The sequence below is a fragment of the Pempheris klunzingeri genome, chromosome 14 (assembly GCF_042242105.1).
Source record: "Pempheris klunzingeri isolate RE-2024b chromosome 14, fPemKlu1.hap1, whole genome shotgun sequence".
Lineage (NCBI taxonomy): Eukaryota > Metazoa > Chordata > Actinopteri > Acropomatiformes > Pempheridae > Pempheris > Pempheris klunzingeri.
In genome coordinates, this window is record NC_092025.1 from 11445105 (window position 1) to 11469645 (window position 24541).

Below are 24541 nucleotides of genomic sequence, written 5' to 3' on the forward strand. Positions count from 1 at the left end.
GTTCATGTCATGCATTCACAAATTTGTAGAATTTCCTTCTCACTCTGATATAGTACTTTGTGTAGCTCTTAGGCATGAAATCTCATTGAATTTGCAGCACAGCAAAAAGTGCAAAAACTCAGAGGGCCCTTATGTATACTTGAGTGACTGCGCGTATTCTCTTAATTTCTCTTTAGCAACAAGCAGGTGAGGAATAATCAGGTAGTGTGTGACAGCAGGGTACGTCCCAAAGTTTCAAATCACTTCTTCTCTTTTCCTCTGAGGTCCAGAGTGTGGTGTTAATGCCGCTCCGTTGCCAGTAGCAATGCAGAAGAGATGAGAAAAACCACGATCCAAAGTCTGCTTCAGTGGACGATGCTCAAGCGTATACTTTCCAGAGAGTGAATTGCATGATTTTTGGACATGTACATGTGTGAGGTATAGCTTGATCAGATGCCATGCTTCTCTGATGTGAACTACTTAAACATTAAACGGCGGGGAAGAAAATAACTTTGAGGATGGTCTGGATGAAAACACAACCCTTTGAGATTCACCCACGGACGATGACGGAGACGCATCTCTTCATATGTATTGTGTTCCATAGACATGGAATCTTGGTGTTTAATCTGTGAAGCAGAGTAAGCAGCAGAACCAAATGTCTCCAAATGCTCCTTTCATCCTCTCCCTTTCTTTCCTCATGCCCTCCAAGGTACTTCTTGCTAGGAGATGACTGATAATGAGGGAAGTGAGGAAAGGAGCAGTCCCGGAGACATAGCCAAGGTGGAGTTTGATCTGCAGTGGCTTTGGTGGTCAGGCCAGGGCAGTGAGCACACATTAGCACCCTGTCCTCTTTCCCTTGCAGCATGATGGCATCTTACTACAAGGTAAAACAATAAATAAAGTCCACTGGTAAGAATGCACTGCAAGTTTAAAGAGGTACACATTTAGATCCCTTTTTTTTTTTTTTTTGCGTTCTGTCTTACGTAGTGGTGTGTTAATACTTGCAAAACATGAAGGGAAACAAGATTAGTTTAAGTGATTTTGTGTGTGATTCATAATAAACACTTCATGAAACAGTAATATGATTTGTGTTGCATGGATACTGCAATTATGTCTTCTGTCAGGCCCTGTAATGAAGGAGCAGACATTTGTCATCACTCAGAACAACAACCCCCCCCCCACCACCACAACAATTCAGTCTGTAATTGAACTGAGAAAGGGAACAACAGGCAGACAACAACTTTCAACTGCACTTTTTCCAGTCAAGCTGCAGCCTGCTGCCCTCTCCTCATCCCTGCTGTGAACCCCAGCCACCCCCCCCCCCCTCCCCCAACTGTGCGATGACATACTGTCATGGAAAAAATGACCTTTTCGCCCATTTTAGATATGCTGCAGATTTCATGTTCTGTCTGTGGGCCTGGTTTATTTCTATGTTCTGAGGCCTGAATTCCAGATTTGGCAATGTCTTCCCGCACAGCGCGACAGCTGTGCGGCTCTAAGGCTCAGGCAGCACATCACTGGACGTTGCTGTTGTCATCCGTGCCGTTTGCCTCTGACATATTCATCTTTCCCATGGAGTGACCCACATGGTTGACCCCGTCCTTGCGAGGTGGCATGCGCTCGTTGATGCGGTCTAGGCCCTTGGCCTCCTCAAAGCTGCTGATCTTGTGCTGGGGGGAGAAGCCACGGATAGCTGGAAAGAGAAAACACATATAAGGGGATCGGGCTTACCTTGTAATGGTGCATTGTCAGAATATTCCTAATATCATCTCATATTGTGTGTTTTGTCCAAAATATCAAATACTTGTGGGATTTTTCAGACATTACAGCCAAAAATAAGACAAGTTTCGTGGGCCAATCTTGGTTAGGAACAAACAAACCTCTTTAAATAACAGATGAGTGTACAGAATGTTAAATATAGTGCTTTAAATAATATTTTTTGTTTTGGACAGGGCTACATATCACCTGAACTATATGTGTTATTCTGTTGTCTCTGCAATTCACACAGCAGTGGAGACGCTGCTGCAGTTTGGCACATCAAAGATTCCCTGTGACACTTGTGTAACACTTTGTGCCACACAAAAACTGAGTTGTCTGATGTGAGAGTGTTTGCCCACAGTTGGGACAAATGTTAGAATGAATGCAGTTTCTAAAGAGGCAACATCAAAATCCCATCTGCATGTATAAACTGCTTACTGTCCTATAGGTGGTGCAGGTTGACATGAGTAGAGGTTTTACACATTTAAAAGGCCATCACTTTATATATCCAACAACATATACATCAAATTAAGGAAGAAATTTGTCCACAAAGTCCTCTATTATCTAAATTATTTAAGCACATGGTAACAAAAAATGGGGCCAAGACTCAACCAACTTACGCTCACTGTGAAAAAAAAAACAGATTGTAGATGTAAACAATCAATACAAATGTCCATCATCCGGCTACGAATAAGACATAGATATAAATCAATAAGATATATTTGTGCTGTACTGCTGTAAACTGCTGCCCCAAACCGAAGCTTCTTGGTTAGTGAGCAATGATTACCTCAGACATATCACGAGGAACTGAGGCTTCAGGATGCATATTTCATGTTGATGCTCTGGTCTGCTTCTTGTTTTTTTTTGCATGCAACACTTTTAAGAACCAGATGGAGGCCATTTACAAGCCAAACCAAAAACAATGAACTATTTTAGTCATGCATCTTCTTGCAGCACTTGACTTTGCAGTGTGTTAATTTATGAACACGGCTTGATACCATAAAAAGATGTTTCTTTTTTTATTTAGCATTTTCCCACTTTTTCTCCAATTTTGTAATGACCGATTCCAAATGTGTGCTACAACTGTTAGTGCTAAGCCTCTCTGTGTTGGTGTAGGCAGTGGATGGGGGTGAGTAGCTCGATACACATTGAGGGACATGGGACAAGTGTGCAACAATTCATATCATCTTCTCAGTTGCCTCCCCACCTCACTGCACGTGCCCTGATCAACAGTGGCAAGAACATGATCCCTCAACAGCTTCCCACCCTGCAAATACTCCCAATTGCTGAAAAAAAGCCTCCCTGTGCATAAGATTGCTTACATTACAAATAACCTTTTTATCTCATTTTAACTCCTCGCCTGTAAAATCATTTGTAACCGATATGAACTTATAATCCATCTTTTTGGATTTCTGTTTTACTTGAAGGTACTGCAAAGTAAAGTGCCAGCATTAGAGCGTTAAACTGTCCTGTGAAATGTTGCTTCATGGAGGTGTTATTGTGATCTGCTGTGTGAATGAGCTGTCAGTGACAGGTGGCCTCTGTAGCAGGAAACCCTGACAATATGTCGAGAGGGGCAGCGCACGTTTACCTTCTCTGTCCTCATCATTTGATGGCTCGATGGCTTCAATGGCTTCAATGGTGGCTGAAGGGGGAGGAGGGGAGCAGGTTACTCCTGATAAAGCCATGCAAATGTAAAATGCAGCCCCAGCAAACCGAGAGGAGTGCCATGCATTGATATTGAGAGAATTACTGTCAAGACAGAATAGTGTAAAGAGAGATCCAGAGAGAGAGAGTGACAGAGATATTGAGAGGGAAAGAATAATAAGTTGAGTCGACACTGATTTTAGTTAAGAGGAAAGAAATTACTTGTTCTCTGTGATATACACATCTTAGGAGAAGTAAAACAATGCAGTGTTTTGTTAGCTAACGGATGTTCTTGCTGTGAGCACAATGATTGGCTAAAAGATTGCCAAAACCTTGACATACTTTTTGATTTTAACACTGACAAATGGCTTTGTGTGGTTGCTTGTGCTGCCAGTCCCCACTGTGAATCAACATTGAAGTCTTCCGCTCTTTCAGCTTTCAGCTGAGTGCCATTCATGCCATTTGGTGGAGTGCTGAGGTAAATGAGGGGCTGGCAAAGAAAATATAACAGCTAGCAAGCTAAAGAGATATGGATATTTTCTCAGAGCTGGTAGACAAAGCCGCGACTAAATTGTGAGTGAAATTGGCAATTGTAGGCCAACATGTTAGCTGTAACAAATTGGTAAGCCAATAGGGGATATGTTAGTTTGTTTCTCTGCCACCTATAGATGAAAAAATACTTTACATAGCTTGAGATTTATCTGTTTATGTTTATAAGTTTATGGTTATAGTAAACATATAGTTCTAGGAGGGACCTCCACCTTTGTCTGGTACTATGATGGGGCCTATGATACGGCTGTAGCTTCCAGTTCTAGTAAACATTGTAATGCAGGGGTTAAACTGTATTGTGACTGCTATAATGCGTTACTGTGAAAAGAACTATTGCCAAACAGATGTGGTCAGGTCTTGTACACTCTCTAAAAACGCCTAAATGTAATCACAGCATCACTAAGAGGCCAAAAAAACAAAGCTCGCCGGACGAACGACTTTAAAGTCAGAGAGGGAGAGAGAGACAGAGAGAGGTTTAGACCAATGGTAGGACTGAGAATGGTGTTGAAGAAACGAAGTAAAACAAGATGGAGTGAAAGGTAGAGAAAAGGCTTATGCTGCGCATTGTACTCACCGCTCTGCAGTGTCTGTCTGCCTCCAGAGAGAACCCCACTCGGCAGCATGCCAGTGGGCGTCAGGCCCTTAAGCGTCAACACATTTTCACTCTCCTCTCTGCAGGAAACAGATGCAGACACACAGGTCAGAAAACTTCACTGAACCCTGACCGAAGTGGACGAAAAAACTTAATACCCCTACAGTATATACATATACAATGTGACGTGCACTCACCTACACACGAAGCACCTAATACAGTCTTCACAATTTGAAAATATACACACGTACTTATCTTAACACACACAAATACAAGGTCTACCTGAGAACTGAGAACATTTTGGCCATTTTTCCAATAGCACGGATCTTGTTTCTGATCACCTCCTTGCGTGCTGCAGCCGCATTGGCTGCAAAGAAATACACACACACACACACACACATAATGTAATTATAGGCTTCTCTGATACAATAGATGTTGTCATTATAAACCTACACGAGACATTGTTTGTAGTGTCTTGATATGTTCATTTTGTATGTAATTAACATATCAAGATCAAGTGACAATTAAGTGCATGTGCACTGAATTACTGCATTTGAAGTCGATGCCATAAAATCATCATCACATGAAAAAGAGATGAAGCCAAACTTCAGAACAAATGTGGTAAAAGTAAAAGAAGCCCAGAATCCTTAGTGTGGATAGTTCACACATGAACAGCTCAACAGTGCAGATCTCCTTACCATCAAAGATCTCATCTTCATCATTCATGAGTTCATCATCAGAGCAGATGCTCAGCACATTCACCAGCATTTCCGTGACTGAGGAAGAAATAGAGCGGTAGGAAAGAGGTTAAATCACTGAGCAATAAGCCATGGAAATATCAGATTAGGATGTGGTGACAGGTATCAGAAGACTTAGAAACACTTAATACCTTTCTCTCCAACAAACGGCAGAGACCAGGTGAAGACATCCATGAAGTTGGGCAGCCAGTAGGGATGGGGTGAGCAGTTGAACTGTCGGATGTTCATGACATTATTTTCATATTTCAGTACAGCAGCTGTCGGGGAGGCAGAAGAGAGACAGCAGAATAAAACTCTCCTCTTAAATCTCACAGAATCTTGTAGCCTGTTGACATCACGACACGTGCAACCATTCACGTACACGCTCAGTGTTTGCCAAAGCATAACAGCTGATGAGAATGATGCAATAAAAACTTAACAAACTTAAGCAACGCTTCAAACTCAGCACTGATGCGGTGGCTTTACTTGAGGCATGTTTCTCTTCTCAATCTAATTTGCAGTACTAGTGCCATTTAACTTAAAAAACACCTCTGTTGCGGCTACATTCACACATTGAATGACGAAAGCAGTTCAGTTAACAGCCTGCTCCAAAATGATTATGCTACTGTAAGAAATGTGTAATACAATGCAATCTTATGTTTGTATGACATTAAAGGAAAAATTGGTATAGGAGTCTATACTTACATAACAAAAACATTCAGAGCAATGGCAGACTACAATTGTCATTCTGTTTTATAGTGTGCAGTGCATCACATACGGTCATAGCCATATGCACAACAGTGTTTCCTCTTTGCTCGCTTCAAAAATATCCATGGTCAGTGATGTTACCCAGTTTAGCCCCCTCTGTGCATGCAGTGTGCAAACTGAAAATGAGACATTCGACCACTAGATGGCTTAGCTGAGGCCAGGGATTGCTGACACTGTTACATCAAGAGGGATAAAGCCACATGGAGATAGTCAGCGATGCCGACAGCCCCTCCCACGCTCCCCATCTCCCATAGCCCATAGCAACCAAGACACAGATCTGAGAACACAAACAAACGGGGGCTCCCTGATGCATTCTTATGGCTGCTCACAAGCTAAATGCTGTTATATCAACCCATACACCCCAGTTTGTGCTGTTAAAACCATTTTAATAGGCAAGTCAAAGGAGCTCATGGTAGTCTTCTTGTCAGATGTGAACAGTCGACCTTATGTGGGCTGTAAAATTCTTGTAATGAATATGTTCTCCATTATGCGTCTGTCTGTTCATCAACAAGCTGTATAGAAGGCTCTTTCTGACTGGACTATTTTTTTTTATTATTCATAAAATCTAACCAGTTAAAATGACAGAGGTGCAAATGCAACTGAGATGCTGGAAACAAATAACAGAGCTGTAAAATGAAACGGTAAACTGAAACAAAGATGGGTATAAAATGAACAAAGAGATTTTCTGACCTTTGTTGTTGTAAACATCCAGGTAGTTTGGTGCTGAGAAGATGGTAATGAGAGATGGGAATCCAGTGGTTTGACTTTTACGGTACATCCGGTAGCTTTAAAGCGGTCAGATGGAGGTTAAGACAGATAAAAGGCAGAGCTTGTTCTTAGATATGTAAATATGTGTCTCTTTTGGTTTGTGTGGGTATGTGTCTTTTCATGTGTGTTATAGATATAACATACCCCGCATCTTGTGCTTCATGCGCTCGGATGATTGATAACAGGTTATTGCTCTGTAGGAACTCACACACAGCTGGATAACTGGAAAAAAAAAGTAAATAAAAATTGGGTTTAGAGACATCACTGAAAATGCTTATAATGTGCTGTAAAATAAAAGAGCTGAGTTTGAATTTTTAAAATAGGGTTTTTTTTTTCCATTACACAAAAGAACTATATTTACTTACTAATTTCACATAGTTTCTCTCACCAGAAAATGAATGAAGATGTATCACTCATAAATGCATTTATGAGAGCCTTGCTGAGGATGATGCAAGAGTGTGAAAACCAATCCAACAGCTACCTGTTGCAGAAAAAAACAAACTAACCCCATAAGCGGCAGTCAGAGCTTCCTGCCCCCCACCTCTAACCTGACAGGAAAATGCCTGAAAGGGAGTGAAGCCTGTGAGCTAGTTAATGCTGACAACTGACTGCGCTGCAACACTCGCACACGGCATAAAACAGCTGATACCTACAGTGCCTACCTCCTGTGCACCCTTTGCAATAGGGCTATTTAATCAGTCAGTGCTCCCCCCATTGTTTTCTTCTGTTGCTGCTGTAGAACACCTCAGCATAACTTTTGGGAAGAATAATTTTGTTTGTACCACCCTTTAGTCAGCCGCAATCTGAGCCACGACTGGGGATTTTTGTCTGTGCAGTTAACAGCTCTGAGGACACAGCAGCTCTCATTAACGGACACTGGCGATCACCGATTCACTTCACTAAGATAAGTGTTTGCTGTTGCTGGACGACGTCTTGTTATGTGGCTGCTAATTTCTACTTCTATGCTCCTACGTCCTATACCTGCATTCCTATTACAGTGTCTTTGAATTGATATAATGATCTTTTCTTTTATTTTATTGACTGGTACACATATAATAGTTCCTTCATGCTATCTATGTGTGTTGTGGTAAAATATGAATGCTTCTATTGAGAGCTTCCACATTCCATATATTTTTTTTTATTTTGATATTTTTATTGGGATTTTTGACAGTTTCCTCCCTCATATTGGGCTACAGATTCACTAATTTGTTAATTCCACTGTGAATTTGTGACTATTTTGAGTGTTACTGCCCACCTTTGTGAGTTCTTTAGATCTTAATAGTCCAACATTCACACAAACTTCACACTGCACACTTTTTCTTGCATTCATTTTCAAAAGTGATCAATATCAGTACAAAAAACAACATCTGTCTAAAGCCACCAGTGCTACCTACCTGCTTCAAACACTGATTTAATTGTAATACAACATCTCTGGTGCTGCTTGTCACTGAGTCGTTTACGAAAGACTAATTAAATTTGTGAATTTCTCCATTGGCTGCGATCCAAATGTGCCCTCCACGTTTTTTTCTGTCCGGATGGACAATGAGAGTTTCTATGTCACAGTTCAGACCTGGGTTGCATAGCTAAGCATCAGATATCTAGCAGATTTAGGGGATTTGTTTCCACAGAAAAAAATTGAAAACAAAAAAAAAGAAAAGAAAATGAAAGCGTCAGACCTGTGTCACACGGGAGGGACACATAATCAGAATTGGGACAGCTGCAGTGTGAATGTAGCCTACCATTTAGCAGCTCTCACCACAGTTGTTGTGTAATACCTAGAAGGTTGTGTTATGTCATTCAGAAACTGTATCATCCCTTCAAACTGTGTCTCCTGGGTTAGAAGACAAAGATTAAAGATTACAGCTGATGATTAGCTCTTTTAAAATGCAACAGTGAATGCCGTCAATTCAGCACCACCTCAATCTGTCACTTCACTGTAACCTGTTTATCAAAAGTTTGCTTGATATTTAATCTGTCTTAAGTATCTTTCCAGATCATTTCTTTTATAATGACTTTTGCTAATTGCTGACAAAATCAAATGAACAAAGTGTAACACATGTCCACCAACAGCTGCACATCCAGTCAAAACAGTGCTGAAAGAAGCAGCGATGTAGACAACACTAATACAAGCTCTGGGTGAAAGCACAAAGCCAAAAGCACCACTCACTCGCAAAATATAAATCAGACGCGTCCCTGTCTTCACTGCATACGCTTAAATGAGTTCAGTGTATCATTGTGATAATTTGCTCTTTTGGAAGTCTGTTTTTAGATTTTTTGCTGCAGCCATTTAGAGATGTACAAGCTTTCTAATCTGCTAATTACAATGCATACATTGCAATGACCCACATTCACTGTATTTACACTGTGTAATGCCATCTCAAACACTGACACAGTGAAAAGCAGTGATACACTGGGTAACATATTAAGCAACGATTGTGTGAAACCCAGTAGACAATGTAAACGTAGATTACCCATCATAACCCATATCTGCTGCACTACAACTACTGCTTACTTTTGTTATCAATTCATCTGCCAATTATTTTTTTGATTCATCTGCAATGATTTTAGCTGATTTAATGCCAGACAATAGTGTCCATCACAATTTCCCTGAGTTTTTTGGTAGTTTTGTTGGGGCAACAGCTTAAAATCTCAGCTGTTCAAGGTACAGTGATAAACTGAAGAAAAGCAGCAACTCTGAGAAGCTGAAATGCATCTTTTCTTTAATTGAATTAATCAGAATCAGAGTACCTCTCTAACAACGACTGATAATTGCGTCAACACCAGATGTCAACAGTAACATACAGTACATCCTCCCCAGCAACAATCCTCTCTTCCAGCACTTTCTTACAGTCACTGCCATCCATGGACCCATCAAACTTTCAGAAGTGTTTAAAATATTTAGGTGCTCAAAGGTTTGTGCCAGAAGAAAAACAAGGAGACTGCGTTGCCCTGAGCACCTGGTGAAACTGTGCCATCCTCATACATCTAGGTCACATGGCTAACATTCCCATGGTGGCCACTATATAAATCACAGGAATAGCTCTGTTACACACTAACATGAATATGCTGTAACTCTTTCCACTATGGCTGACAGTGCACCCAGATAGAACTGCAAAATGCTGGTTTCAAAAAACGTTATATAACTATTTGAAAAACACATCTACAATGCATTTCTAACTTGGAAATAAGGGCAGTTTTTGCATCGCACTTATTAAACATTATGTTTGTCATAGCTGCAAAGCTGCATTTTTTGTTTCACAACCACAAATGTCATTTAATACCATAAATACAGAGATCCCAACGAACACCATGTACTAATTTATTTTTTCGTCTGCTCCAACGGCATCTATTGATTACTGCGAGGGAACACAGTACACACACATCGCTTGCCTGCGGCTCACATTCCTTCTCTCCCCTTTGTGAAAACACACAATTATGTGTCGGTGAGCCTGTGAGTGAGAGAGAGCAAGAAATCTGACAAGTGAGTATGAGCGAAAGAGACAGAGAGCGATGGAAGCGCTGTGTTGCGAGTGTGAAACTGAGAGGTTTTTTTCTTTCCCTTAAGAAAATCCATCTGTCGAGCTGGTGGTCATCACATTCATTACCCCGAAAACAAAAACTCTTGTTTACAATCATATTCCTAATCTCTTAGCAGAGGCGTATTTTTCTAATCACAATCACTGCACAAGAAATTTGGTTAGTTGGTTGATTTTATAATAATACAATGCTGAGAAGATTAAGAGTAAAATGCCACAGAACTTAGCATGTGGAGGAGCCAGTATTATGTGACGATACACATAATACACATAATCACATAATACAAACCCTTATGTGTTAATGCATCACAATATCATATATCACAATCTTGAATTCTGGATAAATCTCCACATAAATAAGATATACAATATATATACAAAGCCTCTATAAAATACTGGAGGATTTGTTTTGGATTTCTATAGGTGAGAATTTCACAATCAGTCTGCTACAATGCATCCACTTGGTCATTGTTACTAACAAACTGTGATTTAATATTTATATATATATATATATATATATATATATATATATATATATATATATATATATATATATATATATATATATATATATATTATATTTTATATCAGAGAAGAGTAGGCATGCATGGCATTAACTGTGCAAAACACTACATCTACCTCAAACACTCTCCCAAGAGGATCTAAGGAGCAATTAATTGTAAGGCTACTTGTGAAAAATGCTTTGTATTGATTTTATGGAACAGGGAGTCAAATAGCACTGTCCAATGCATCAGCGTGTGTCTGCGTTTAGAGTCCATTCATTGCAGCAATCAGTCACTGTCAGCATGTAGCTTAAAGTCAAATAACTGCACTATATTTGATTGCATTTTAATATTCCCTCTTTTTCCTCAACCTGCTTATAGCCGCTTCTATTTCAGCTAGAGATTGTCTTGCTTTTCCCAAAAATCCCCTGGAGAATGTGGCTCTCTGTGCTGCATACATACTGTATAGCTGGCAAGAGTCATAATGATGGAGAGGTAAGTTTGAGAGTGAAGGCAGAACAAAGCCACGGGGAGATAGATGACTGTTATAGCAGCATCCTCCACACATCTACAGAATAATCCTCACTAAGCTCCTCTCTCACTGTGAATATATGGTTTCTTATCGCTGAGCAGTTAAAAGTGTTGAAAGGGGGGAGTTAAGACCCTCACCTTCTTCTTTCTTCTGCATCAGATGCTCTCCAAGAGTGCTGGTTAACTCCACCAATGCACAATTAATCTCTTCATCAGTGCCAATCATGTGTTCAGGTGTTTTTTGCTTGATTCAACTCAATACTTTAAAGTTCTGCTGACCATTTTCCATAGAGTAATATGCTAGATTTCTAGATTGATGGTTTCAGTTCATTTCTGGGTGGTAATAAAATCAACTTTCAGGTACATGGTGAGCTTGACTATGTGAAAACTGTTGTGTCTATGAACCTTTGTTCTCCACTTAACACTTCAGTGAAGCTATTTCATCTGATATCATTCGAAGCAAATGACACCTTTGGGACTCCGTGTACCCTCAAATACACCAAAATGAGAACTACAGCCGGGTTATCGTGTGAATCTGAACCTCAGTTACTCTGCACACACTGTCCAGAGTGTCATTTCCTCTTCAGTGGAGGAATAAATGTCCCTGACTTTTATATTTTATGATGTGAGCAGAACTGCAACTCCCACGCAGGGGTCTGTACTGTTCTGAACGTTCATTAAGAAAAGTCTCACCACAACTGCCACCTAATCTCTTCTCCTCACCACCACCTACTTCCACAGCTCTCTTCCCTCTCGCAACATTATTGGGAGAGTGCTCACTCCTCCTTCTTTTACATGCTCTGTCACGGAGGTTGAATAGTTGCATAACAAACCCATTCCCAATTTGCCTCGCTATTATGTTTTAGATTTTATTCCTCTCTCTCTGGCTCTATTTTCATTTGACTCCATGTTCACCCAGCTTATCCGTTGTTTGCAACAGTCTGTTCGGTAAGTCAAAAAGACAACCTCTTATCAAAAACAGTTGGTAACCATGAGGAAATATGACCCAAATACTCGAACATACAGACACTGTCTTTAAGCTCTAAGTATGTATTTAACTATTCATTCTCTGAGCGTTATACTGTATGTCTGCGTGTATTCTTTTGTTGGTTATGGTTTTGCTCAGGTAGCAATAAATGTGTGATATCTATTAACAATTTATTGAGTGTGATTAGAGGCCTTCAACGGGCCACATGGGTCAAACTACTGGAATCAGTGCAGTATATGATGTGAACTTCATGTGGGTGATTATTCACAATGCAAGATGGCATAAACGCAAAGTTTGAGATGCTGCACTGTTATTCTTTACAGATGGACAACAATATCATAGGACTGTAGTCGGAGCAGGGAGAGAGAAGAAACCGCTCACCTGTAGAAGTAGGAGCAGCCTCGCACTGTGTTGTGGCTGAAATATTCCTGGGTTTTCTCATTGCCAAAATCCTCCAGAGGATCAGACCACAGCAGGTCACACATGGGCCCAAAAGCCGGTGGCTCCTTGAACCGATCCAACTTAAAATAAAGTAGCAGAAATTTAGTTTTCACAAAAAATATATAGTAAGACCTGGCAGTGCTAATGTGGTAGGGTATTACCTTTTTAATGTCATCTAAAGTGTGTATTTCAGGTGAGAGTCCACCATGGACACACAGGAACTGTTGGTTCATGAGTGCAGCCAGGGGAAGGCAGTCAAATGCATCCATACATGAGTCATACACCTGCTCTGAGTACTTGATTTTACCTGACAGAAGACAGAAATGCAATTAGCTGCAACAATGAAACAAAAGAATTAGAAACAGTGTTACTGCATGAGTACATAAAATGCAAATATAAAGAATAACAATGTAAGAAGTAGTGTTTGTTTATACCGTACACACTTAGTATGTAAAATATGACACCACAAATAACCGATAACAATGAATATATATCTAAAATTAGGTGTAAAATGAAGCAAATATTAAAATGAAAACAATGTATGATATTATCATCTGTATAGATACTGTGCATTCATGTTTTCAGCTCTAAGAGAGAGAGAGACAAACATTGAAACAATATGATAAACACCTAAATGTACTCACATTCTTGTTTGAAGGTGAAATATTCTGTCAAATGTCTACATTCATGATTTCCACGAAGTAAAAATAGTGTCTTTGGATAGAGGATTTTCAGCGACCAGAGGTATAAAACACACTGTCAAAACAAAGGCATAAACATGGAGTGTTATTCCATGTAGAAAGCTGCAAAGATCTGTATAACTTCCTGTGAACATATGAAGCTTTCTGCAGTTTGTTCCCCCAATGAATTACCTAACGGACTTTTAATGCTTTTACCTCAATACTGAAGTAGCCTCGGTCAACGTAGTCCCCCAGGAACAGGTACCGTGTTGTGGCTGGTGATCCTCCCACTTCAAACAGCTTCATAAGATCAAAGAATTGCCCATGGATGTCACCGCACACTGAAGTCAACCAAAGGACAGCAAACGTTACAGAATCGAAGAATACACTAGTTATCTTTGCGTTTTGCTTGTACGTGTGCACAGCCATCTTTTTTTCGCACGTGTGACGGGCAAAGAATACACACTGCACATGCATAGCACAGGTCTATATTATCATTTCAGCATTTTGATTAACTCTCAAACAGGTTGAGGCTTCTGAATCCCACTCAACTAATGGACACAGTTATAAACATATTGTCATTAAGCTAAAAATCAAAGATGTTTTTCTGGTCTTTTCATGATGATGTGTAATTCCTGCATCTCTAATGACAGCAGGAGGTCCGCTGCTCTTGTTTATTGGCTCTGAAGATTCAACGACAGAAAACAAGAGAGACAGTAAACAATACTGTGGTAGAATCTCACGGCAGTACAGAGAAGTGCACTTTGTATCAGGGGTCTGCATTTTCTTTTCCTGCTCACAGGTTAGCTTTATAAATAGGCAACTGCGCGGAGATGCTACAGCTTGTGTTCATATCTGTATCTCAACAGTCTCGACTCAATAATTCATATTTGATAAATGTGATAAATTGTGTTTGTTGTAATGATTGCTGTTGCTATTATTCAAGGCAGTAAACTTACAGTGAGCTTTCATTAATAATTAAGTGTAACATACAATGAAATATAGATGTTATGTAACCACATACGCACAGCGGTCAACTATTAACATTGTCACTACAAAGAAAAGTGTTTCTTATTCCAATAACTGCTAAGTATTTGCCCCATCTCAAATGTTTTTAAGTCGTGTCAAGTAGAAACAAGATGAACTTCACCTTAAACTGTCAGCAGAGCAGCAGAAGAGGCTATGAGCAGTTACGTCTACAGTTACAGACATGCTGCTGGTATTAAAACCCCTAAATAATACTGAAACCCTTTGGATTTGAGAATATAATGGTATAAATTTCCCTTGTTCTTAAGTCGACGTCGTCGTATTGCAATATTTCTGTGGTCTTTAGCTGAAAGGCCTGTGTCGTCCACAGAGAAATGAGAAGCTCTCACCTCAAAGAGGTAGAAAAAGCTCAAGCCCCAAGGGAGATACGTACTTTTTCCCAGTGAACACTATGGCTCCTGAGTGCAAACCTACATCTCATTTCCTCACTGCCTTCAATTTTTCATTATCATCTACCTCTGTCTCCTTCTCTCCTACTCATCCTCCATCTCCACTCTCTTTTCTGTCTCCCCTATCAGCTCCACAGTGGCCTTCGCCCACTCAAAGCTTAGAGCAATGTGAGTGGGAGACTGCTTGTGTGACTAAAGCAATCAAACACACACATGCGCACATGCATACACGCACATGCACAAACACAAACACAAACACACACATAGCTGCAGAGACATTCAAACACAACTCAAGCTCACAAAGATATACAACAGACCTCCACACTCACTAATGCCCATACACAATACTCAGTTCATCATCCATATTTCATGCTTAATACATAAACCCTCCATTTTCCTGATGTCAGTCAAGATGAGGATCTTTGAGACTCTTTGACTCTTCAAGTCAATGTGCATTTCATCTATTGTCACCTTTGTTTCAGCTAAACACTGCACTTTCTAAGATGGCAATTAAGACATTTATACGTCTTAATTATCATTAAAATTCCATGTTTTCATTTTTGTGGGTGAAGCTGACTGATGTGCTAAAAATAAACAGAACAGCCTCATAATGTGCCAAAAAATCAAATGTCTACAGCACAAAGTATTTATGTGGATTTCAAGGATACATCAAAGAATACAAAGATGTAACTTTGATTTGAGTTTTGGGACTCCAGACCAGACTGCGTTATATTTAGTCTACTCCTTTGACAGGCACGGAGACCAAGGAGTCTAGCACCAAGGATATGATTGGACTGGATTTTTTTTCACGATTATTTGAGGAAGATGTGCCTTCATTGGATAGCAACAGTTGAGGCAGACGCAGAAGAGAGATACGTTCGACGTGCAACAAACGTCCATGGCTGGAATCAACAATGGATGCTGTGGCTACAGTGTATGTGTCCCAACCACTGCCAGAGCACAAGTCATTTGAATGTTTTTATTGCCAATATAGTACCTGAGTTTTTGATTTTTCCTTGCTTTATTTTATAAGTGAAATTAAAGATACTGATAGGGAACATGAGGGGAGGACGGGATAACATGCAAGGTTCAGACTTCAGAAAAGAAAATCAGTTTGATTAACTCAGGAAATATCTGATCTGAAGATCTGATGAAGTAAACTACAAATATGACCAGGAACTTTCAGTACTTGACAGTTTCTGATACTGATGTAAAATACCCTTTATTTTAGATGCAACAACAACAAAACGTTGCATAATGGGAAATGGTTAAATGCATTTAAACGAATAGAAATAATTGTAAAACATAACTTAGGAGAGATTGAAAAGCAATTTAAATGCTAACTTGTAGACGCTTTTAGCAATTCATGTTTTTCTTTTTTGTTTGATACAGTTCACCTTGATGTATGTTGGTGTTGCTGGTTTACTAAAATAAAACTAGTGCTTTTGCTCAAGTAAGTTACAGGATTTCTTTCAGTGTATGTGTAGTTTGACTTAAAAGGAGAGCCCCTATAATACTCTTTTCAGACTCAAAGCACTGCAGTTTCCGAAGTATTGTCACTTGAAAAGATAATGATGATTCTACCTGAAAGTTTCCTGCAGTAAGAATAAACATTCATATAGACCCTATTATCTGTGTTTCTTTACTCCAGGCAGGTGCCTTTATTTATCATTTTTGTACTGCAGGTACAAACAGCTGCATCGTCAGTCCACATCCTCTCGCTCCCTCTTAAACATATTTATCTTCTCTCTTCAGAAATATTAACATATAACATACCAATCATAAAACTCAGGTTTGAGTCATGAAGCTACTGAAAGGCAAAGGTAAAGAGGCCACTGTTGTTCGTGATGGTATGTTGGGTTATGTGCTTCTATTTACTCCGTCTGGACAGTTTTTTAATTGTTTTACCAATAAAGTTTAGGCTAAAGCTGTCTGCCTCTCCATTTAGCATACATGAACGTAAGGCGATGACTAAACAATGTTGGGGCGTCCTGGTCGCAGACTGGTTTGGAAGTATGTATTACGCTTTATTAATATTAGCTGGGTGTGAAAACGTTTTCTTAAGATGCGTCCAGTCAGTTTTGCTTAATGTAAAACACACGGCTGTGTGAAAAATAGGCATGCAAAAGAATTTGCAGAGAGAAGCAGTAGATGGCAGCATCTCATTGAAACCCCACGTCATATTATATGTGACCAGGTGAATGCTGAATCATAACAACTTCCAGGTGTGGCGTCCTGCAGCTGACTGTGAGAGCAGCAGGACAAGCGGCAGGTGAATTTCTGCAACAGGCTGAGTACCTGTGACTGGTGCCTCGATGTCCAGTATAGTTTTCTCCTGACGCAGGATGGCTGCTCCTTCGCTGACGATTTTAAGTGCCACAGCTTCCTCCACACGACCCTCCTTGGTGAGGTGGGCCTTCAGGAGATCCACACGAGGTTTTCCTTCGCAGTCAAACACTTCTTTGAGTGTAAGGCGGTGGCTCAGGGGGAAGGGGACAGCTGAGGACAGAGCACAGGCACATGGTGACATTTAAACAGAGGGGACATCACAGTAACTATGGCTACTGTTAATGCCATCAAGAATACAATTCTTGACTCAGTTTGCGTTTTACTTCCCACTGTTGTGAGCGAATAGTGCCAAGCACCACTCAGGAATGATACAAACAACATATCAGCGAGGAATTCATGCAGAAATCCTATTTGAGGAAAGCTCATCCATGCTTTTGCCTGCAGGCATTATTGCACTGCTGCTGCGTCCATCTTTGTTGTACAGTATATGTACATCTTTGGCATGAAAACCATCCTCATGAAGATGGCTTTGCTTAATATGCAGAGGGATAATGAAGTATAAGAAGCCATTTGCAGATTTCAATTAAACAGGAAATAGAATCTTAACTCATTTAGAAATACATGTCAAACACCACGATCTTTCTTAGAAATTTGTATTTGCAAAGGTTTTTCCTTTTCAAATGGTGGGTGAGAGGTGAAACTCAGTTTTAAATGTGTTGCATATTCTGTATATTGTGATATTCCTATATACCAGTAATATCTACTTGTATAGCAAACACTTGAATACAATATATTGAATGATTAATTTCAAATATAAATATAAATTTGATATATAAATTAAATTAAAGTAATAGCATTGCTTATTAAACATTGCAAAATACAAACAGAAAAGAAAAGTCTCTTATATTCCTGCTAATATTATCAACTCTACTTTAAATATATGTGTAAACAGTAGCAGGTAAATCCTCTGACTGGAACAGACTGACACACAAAACGTCTGAAGTTAATAACAGTTCAGACGTGTGGTTACTTGCTAAGTATTTTCTGAGTGCTGGATAAAACTCCGCCAACATCTAAGCACTCTATTCATCCAGCACTCCCCCTGGACTGCTAAAGCCTGTGGCCATTAAAATGCACCAGTCACCTACCCAACAGGCTGCCTGTGAAACTGTGAAATCCAACCACAGATCATTACTTCAGTGGCAGCAAAGGTTATTTATTAGATGTGGTGCTGATCTGCGTGTGTGTGTGCTGTGACTACGAGCTTTCACTGCCCCATGTATTGACATTAATCTACAGATTATCTGGCTTAACACAGAAAACTCTTTCTAAGTGTCGGAGCTGTAAATAATTCAGATGAAAAGAAAAATAAGCCGCGTTGAAGTCCAGTTGAAAAAAATTCATCAGAATCGCAACACACAAACACAAACTCACACATGCAGGGTTGGAGAAAACAAACTATATTTTACTGTTGTTACAATGACACGAAGATATTCACTTGTCATTATACAACACAGGGTTGCACCACAAACTGGAAACAAATATATGTATTTCTGTGCACTTTTGCTTTTCAAATCATATCATTCACAGAGTAACAACAGAAGCCTAAATGTGAGAAATGAAACACACCCACACAACAGGTGCATGCTGGGTCTGCCTGACATGCTAAATGCAAGCATGTTTGTGGTGGATCCCACATTTCCAAAGGAACTGCTACCCCCAGTGAGCTGTGTGAGACCTTTCTGCTGTTGACAACCTCTGTCACAGCTCTGACTGCAGGGCGTTTATCAGCTCAAAGCTCATCAGATCATATATTGCATTTATATATGCCGATTATGATGGAGGACTTTGTGGTGCACGAGGCTTGCAAAATGACATTCAGACAAGTGAATGCAACAACAAACTCACTGACTGTTGTAACTCACTGTACAGAAGAGAAGGGCAACAACTACTGTGATGCCTGGAAATGTAATGTTTTGTGTGTAAAAACTGTGCAGATGTCTTGTTGCTTTAATCTGTGTTTGTGGACTGTTGCTGCTGTGGAATTTAGATAGTTTATACGTCTCTGTTTTCTGCCTTGGTGATGTTTTATTCTGTTGTTAGTGTCCAAAGCTCTTTTAATACACTGTTGGTGCTTTTTGTGTACTTGTCTGAGTTTTGTCCCCTTTTCTGGTTTATTTGTGTAAAGCTGAGGAAGGCAATTGTATATTTATATACTGAGAATCTATCGATGCACCGGCTGCAAATGTCCGTCTAGAGAATTTACAAAACTATCTGGGAAGTCGTAAGCAGAAGTTGTTTGTAAAGGGAACAGGCACGTTCAAAAACTGCTTGTTAGGTGACTGGATGAACCATCTGTCAGTCACTGTCTAACACAGGCGAACTTCAACCAATCAGATCAACAAACCACGTGAAGTTTTTAACAATCTTGTGCTGTGCCTAATGCTGATTGGTCTAAAGCACTGTGGTTAAGTCACAAACACCTAGCTTAGCACATGGCAAGATGGGCTGTCACATGATGGAGATATTGTGAATTCATCTGCCTCGCAAGGTAACATTAACATGTAAATGACCTGCGGTGGTATTAATGAGGTAATTATACCATATAACATTATCATCATAAACCTCCTCCTCCTCTCAGAGTACATTTCAAGTGACCTACTTTTTAAAAACTCTTTAAAGCAACTGTACTTTTACTTGAGTTAAACATTCTCATACTCCTTATATCTCATCCTTATACATACAGTATGTACACATAGCGCACGCCATCAGCAGTAGTATATTCAGGAGTAAGGCTATGCTCGCCAGATTTGTGCAGTGCTTAGCAAACAGGGCCACTCAGCGGTGCCAAATGAAGAGACGACAAAGGAAGAGTCTCAAAGCTCGGGCTTAGACTGAACATGATCAACATGCTCCTTAATAATGAATGCTTGACTAGAGAAATCTCAAAGTCGCTGCTCCTGGGATAATGAGGCGAGCCCCAGCCAGTGAATTTAATGGGACTAAAATTTTTCACAGTGAGCTGTGTGTATCTGTGATGGCGATGTGTGCTTTGACACTTTACCAGCTAGTACAAACTCAGCACAGTCACCACTCAAGTTCTCCTCGGTACTAACATAAACAGTGCACAGACAGGCTGACTGTACGGCGATAGTTTGCAAAAGACATCTTAAATAGATTGGTGAATTACCTTTTGTGGGAACGAAGAGGACGTGAATGAGCTCAGTAAAAGTATAACCAGTAAAGTATAACTTTAGTTATTTACCAAAATACACTGATGATGGTAAAGTAGTTTACATCACCAGAATGTAAAAAGGTAAATGTGATGCACAAACCCAAATCAACCTGTGACTGTTCTTTATGATTTTACTATGAGACACAATACTTTTTTTAAACTGCTTGCTGCATTTGAGCAGTAAAATGTAGTGAAATGGATGCTTTGAAACACACTTAGCTTTTTTAGGCAAAGTGCAGCAACAAAAGATTGAACCTGCTAATAACAAGTAAACCTAAAAAAAGCTACTTAGATCTTAAACAAATGATCTTCAGCAACGCATTCCAAAAAACACACATGTATAGGTGCGGACATACAAGCACAGTGATATACTGTGGATGAAATGAGATGAAAAGCTGATTTCTGCTCAGCACCCGAGCAGAGTTGAACTATGAAATACTGTATGTTGCCGGGCAACAGCAGCAGCAGCAGCAGCATCAGCAGCAGCAGCAGCTGACTGTTGGAGTACAGCCAGTGCCGCCACGGAAAACTGGAATTTGCATCGGAGGTGCACATAGATGCTGTTGAAATTCTCATGCGGCAGACACGCGTCAAAATTTCCCAACCATATTGAGGACACTCAGCATGAGCCCTGCACTGTACACCTTTTTATTACAAAACATCTTGTCGCTGATGAGCAACCCCTGGGGTTCAGTCAGGAAACGCTGAATGGCTTCACCTGATCGGACTAACTAGACAGTGTGCGTTCATAGGAGGTGCAATTACGTACATAGACCCAAGTGTCATGCTTTTAACATAATGCCAAGAGAGTCTTGTTGCCAGTTTCACCCACACCCTACAGCTGAGATCTGTTTTGTGTAATGCTGATGTGCCTCCTGACTAATAAAGTGTAGAGAAAAGCAAATCTCTTCTGCCAAACCCAACTTCTGCTCCATCATAACCATTAATAAATTATTAATGTCAGTGTGTTTGGAACCAATTTGCATGTTTACTACTGAAATCTGGAGTGAATGTTTTAGCCAGTCTCAAGGCCTGCTGAGTTTAAAGCTGACATACAGTATTATGTCTCAGTGCAATGCTTCTCGTGCTGCTGCATAATTATTTATTTAGAGAAACTGCTTTTGTAGCTTCAAACAATGGATGAAACAGTTACAGATCCACATACTACATTTCTTTTGGACCATAGCGACCGTGGCAGTCTGGGAAATCAGGGCAAATATTCTCCAAGTCAATAATATGAGGACATTCTTATATATTTCTAAGGTGCTATAAGAAAGTATGATAGTTCACAGGTGTACTAAAGGCATCATCCCTGAAATAACTGACCTGAATATGCCTCTTGATGCCCACAGCACAGTGGTGACAGTGCCGTGGAAAGCAAACTGCAAAGGCCAGCAGTTGTTTTATCTCTTTAGATATGTTCTGTCAGGTTAAAACATGTGAAAGAAAAGAGAACTGCTGGGAAACTTGCTGAGGTTTTGAGTTCAAGATACTGTATGTATACAGCGATAAAAATAACTTAGTTCAGTTTTCTACACACAGTGAGTATAAGAAACTGTCTGGATAGCTTCCTTTGATTAACTGAAGGATACATGATCCAGTTTCAGTCTCATTTTTTTCACTTGTCAGCCTTTTGGGGTTTGGATAAGAGTGCGGCATTTACTACTTTGTCAGTGGAATACAAAAATAGGCAACAAAAGCAATATTCATATGTTTGTATCTAACCAATATCTAACCTTACGAGCATAAATGAGAGCTGTGATACAACAATAACAGCATCTGACCAACAGAACAAGTGAAGGTTTGGTAAAATGGTGATCCATTTTCTAAATCTGATGCTACGTGAGCAGCAAAACTGAGATAAACGCATGTGATTGTACTCAGCAAGAAAACAAAATGCTTTGAATGCTTGACACCCTGAATCCTAAATGTTACATGACCACGTTACAAAAGCAGAAAACTGAGTCAGAACTATTGGCTGAGCTGCATCTGCTGACATAAACCTTTTCCTTGATACATTTTTGCAGTTCAGTAAAGCTTTGCCAAAGAAATAAGCACAGTAGTTGTATCTTAGATATGAGGTTCAAACATGCAACAACTAATAAGGTTATTTTAAGCCAACTTCTCTCTCTTATTATGGACATTATGGTTGATAAATACCTAATAATGCATGAATTAGATGAATTACTTAGATATGATGTCCTTGTAGAACTCTATCATTTGTAAACAGGGTAAATATAATGAAATGTGTCAGCGGTGTGATAGAATGGTTTCAGATTATAGGATGCATGCTATGTTATTTGTCGCACTTCAGTATCAGTTCATGACAGGAGACTATTCAGTGACGCTGCTTGTTGTTGGTTATGCCACACTGTTGAAGGGCTCCACTAATAATGAGTCTGAAGAAAGACTGTGAGAGTCCTTCAGGCTGATTTTCTGACAACATATTTCCTTTTTTGAGGGTCCAAGCGTGTTAGTGAAATTCTTAAAAGAAAAAAAAAAAATTCATTTGCAACAGCTAATACATGCAGGATATTCACTGTGCCTGCAGTCATTGTCACATTTGTGTATCTCCCAGTGCAGATTACTCCGTGTTTTCTACAACTCCGTTGCCTAAAGGACAAAGTTGTTAATGCTGACTGAGCTGCTCGGCCATTACGATAATATACTGAATGTGAATACATTCAGGCACAGTGCTGACTGTGAGCTGATCCATGGTCAGAATGAGCACAGCTAAATGAGTTATGGCACAACTGTGAGCACTTCATCATCCTCCATTGATCTAAGTTGTGTCCTCGGTAATTCTCTGTCAGAGCAGCTTTCTCCACATCTACTGATGCAGCTTTTGGGATTCCTTATAGACCTCATCTAATCAAATTAAAACATGACTCACTCCTGGTAAAATACACCCCATTAAATGTCAATTTCATGCCCCCTTCCTCTTCCACTGGCTCTGTCAGAGCCTGTGAAATCCTGCTGCATCACTGCCCCAGCTCCTACCACCACAAGCTCGACAATTCAGCTATTTTTTTTTTTCCTCTCTCCTCCATACCCCCCCCCCCCCCCCCCCCCTCCTCTCCTCTCCTCTCCTCTCCTCTCCTCTCATGCCCACCCGAGCTGAAGCGAGACACAGTCAACCCGTGACAGCAAAGATTAAAATATAAAAACATTTGTGCTATAACCCCCCCCTCCCAAAAAATAAAATAATAAAAAATCCATATTTTCCGGTGCATTGCTGCTTCCTCTGAGCTTTACGCCCGTTCCTTGGCGGGGGCTGTGCAGCAAAGAAAACCGGATTGTTTATCAACATCAAAGCTCCAGCAGCTCACTACCATCCCCGAGACCACAACTTGATGGCCGCACACACACACACACACACACCATTAACGCTCGACGTGGAAAATAAAGGCCACATCCAGGCAGCCCACAAGGAGCCAAACACTTGAGATGTTATGTAATATCTCCTGCCACAACGCACGCTAACTTACATTTCACCACCCGATCGGTGGCGTTTAAGACGATGTCAGCGTTAGACATCTTCATGGGCAGTTGCTGTCTTCGTGGCTGAAGCTGTTTTCTCTCCCTCCTTCGGGGTCTACTCTCGCTGTTTGTTGTCGAAATGCGACTGATGCTGTGGCATCACTTAGAGGATGCGCCCCCTCCGTGCGTCGGTGCTGCGCCGGGTAGGACTGCTGCTCCCCAGGCAGGGATGGACGCTGGATGCTGTAGGAGCTGCTGCTGCTGCTGCTAAGCTGTTAATGTGGGGGAGGATGCACGGAGAGAGAGAGAGAGAGAGAGAGAGGGAGAGAGAGAGGGAGAGATGTGCGCTATCCCGACATGGCGGTGAAGGGAACTCCCACGCAAATGTTTCACGGGACTGCCTGATGCTGCCATCAGATGGAGGCTGAGACGGGGTTGCCCCCACGCACGCACGGCGCGCCATGTCTCGGTATTCTCGAAATTTCGGTACGCCTGAAGATGAGCGCGTAAGGGCCTCGGATCAGACATGTGGAACATTAGTGATAACTGGGGAGGCTCGCTTGTTGCGATGATAGCAGAGAAGTGTCACATGGTGGCGACAAACCATCGGGGTTTATGCAAACA

General features: G+C 40.5%; 1 protein-coding gene across 1 annotated transcript; it reads right to left on the minus strand.

The window, feature by feature from the left end:
* Positions 1-1493: 1493 nt before the first annotated feature.
* Positions 1494-23980, minus strand: ppp3ca (protein phosphatase 3, catalytic subunit, alpha isozyme). Its single transcript, XM_070843465.1, has 14 exons — positions 23926-23980; positions 17212-17412; positions 13694-13818; positions 13442-13553; positions 12959-13104; positions 12738-12877; positions 6943-7020; positions 6721-6815; positions 5415-5540; positions 5224-5301; positions 4808-4892; positions 4508-4605; positions 3329-3382; positions 1494-1672 (listed from the first exon to the last, which is right to left on the minus strand). The coding sequence occupies exons 1-14, from the start codon at positions 23978-23980 to the stop codon at positions 1494-1496; spliced, it is 1572 nt and encodes a 523-aa protein (XP_070699566.1).
* Positions 23981-24541: the final 561 nt, after the last annotated feature.

Excerpts from the sequence above, each read along its gene's own strand:
- ppp3ca (XM_070843465.1), bottom strand. The coding sequence starts at position 23,980 with ATGAAGATGTCTAACGCTGACATCGTCTTAAACGCCACCGATCGGGTG. Across the intron at positions 6,816-6,942 it reads CATGAAGCACAAGATGCGGG|CTACCGGATGTACCGTAAAA; the intron begins GTATGTTATATC and ends ACCGCTTTAAAG. Across the intron at positions 5,541-6,720 it reads GGATGTTTACAACAACAAAG|CTGCTGTACTGAAATATGAA; the intron begins GTCAGAAAATCT and ends CCTCCCCGACAG.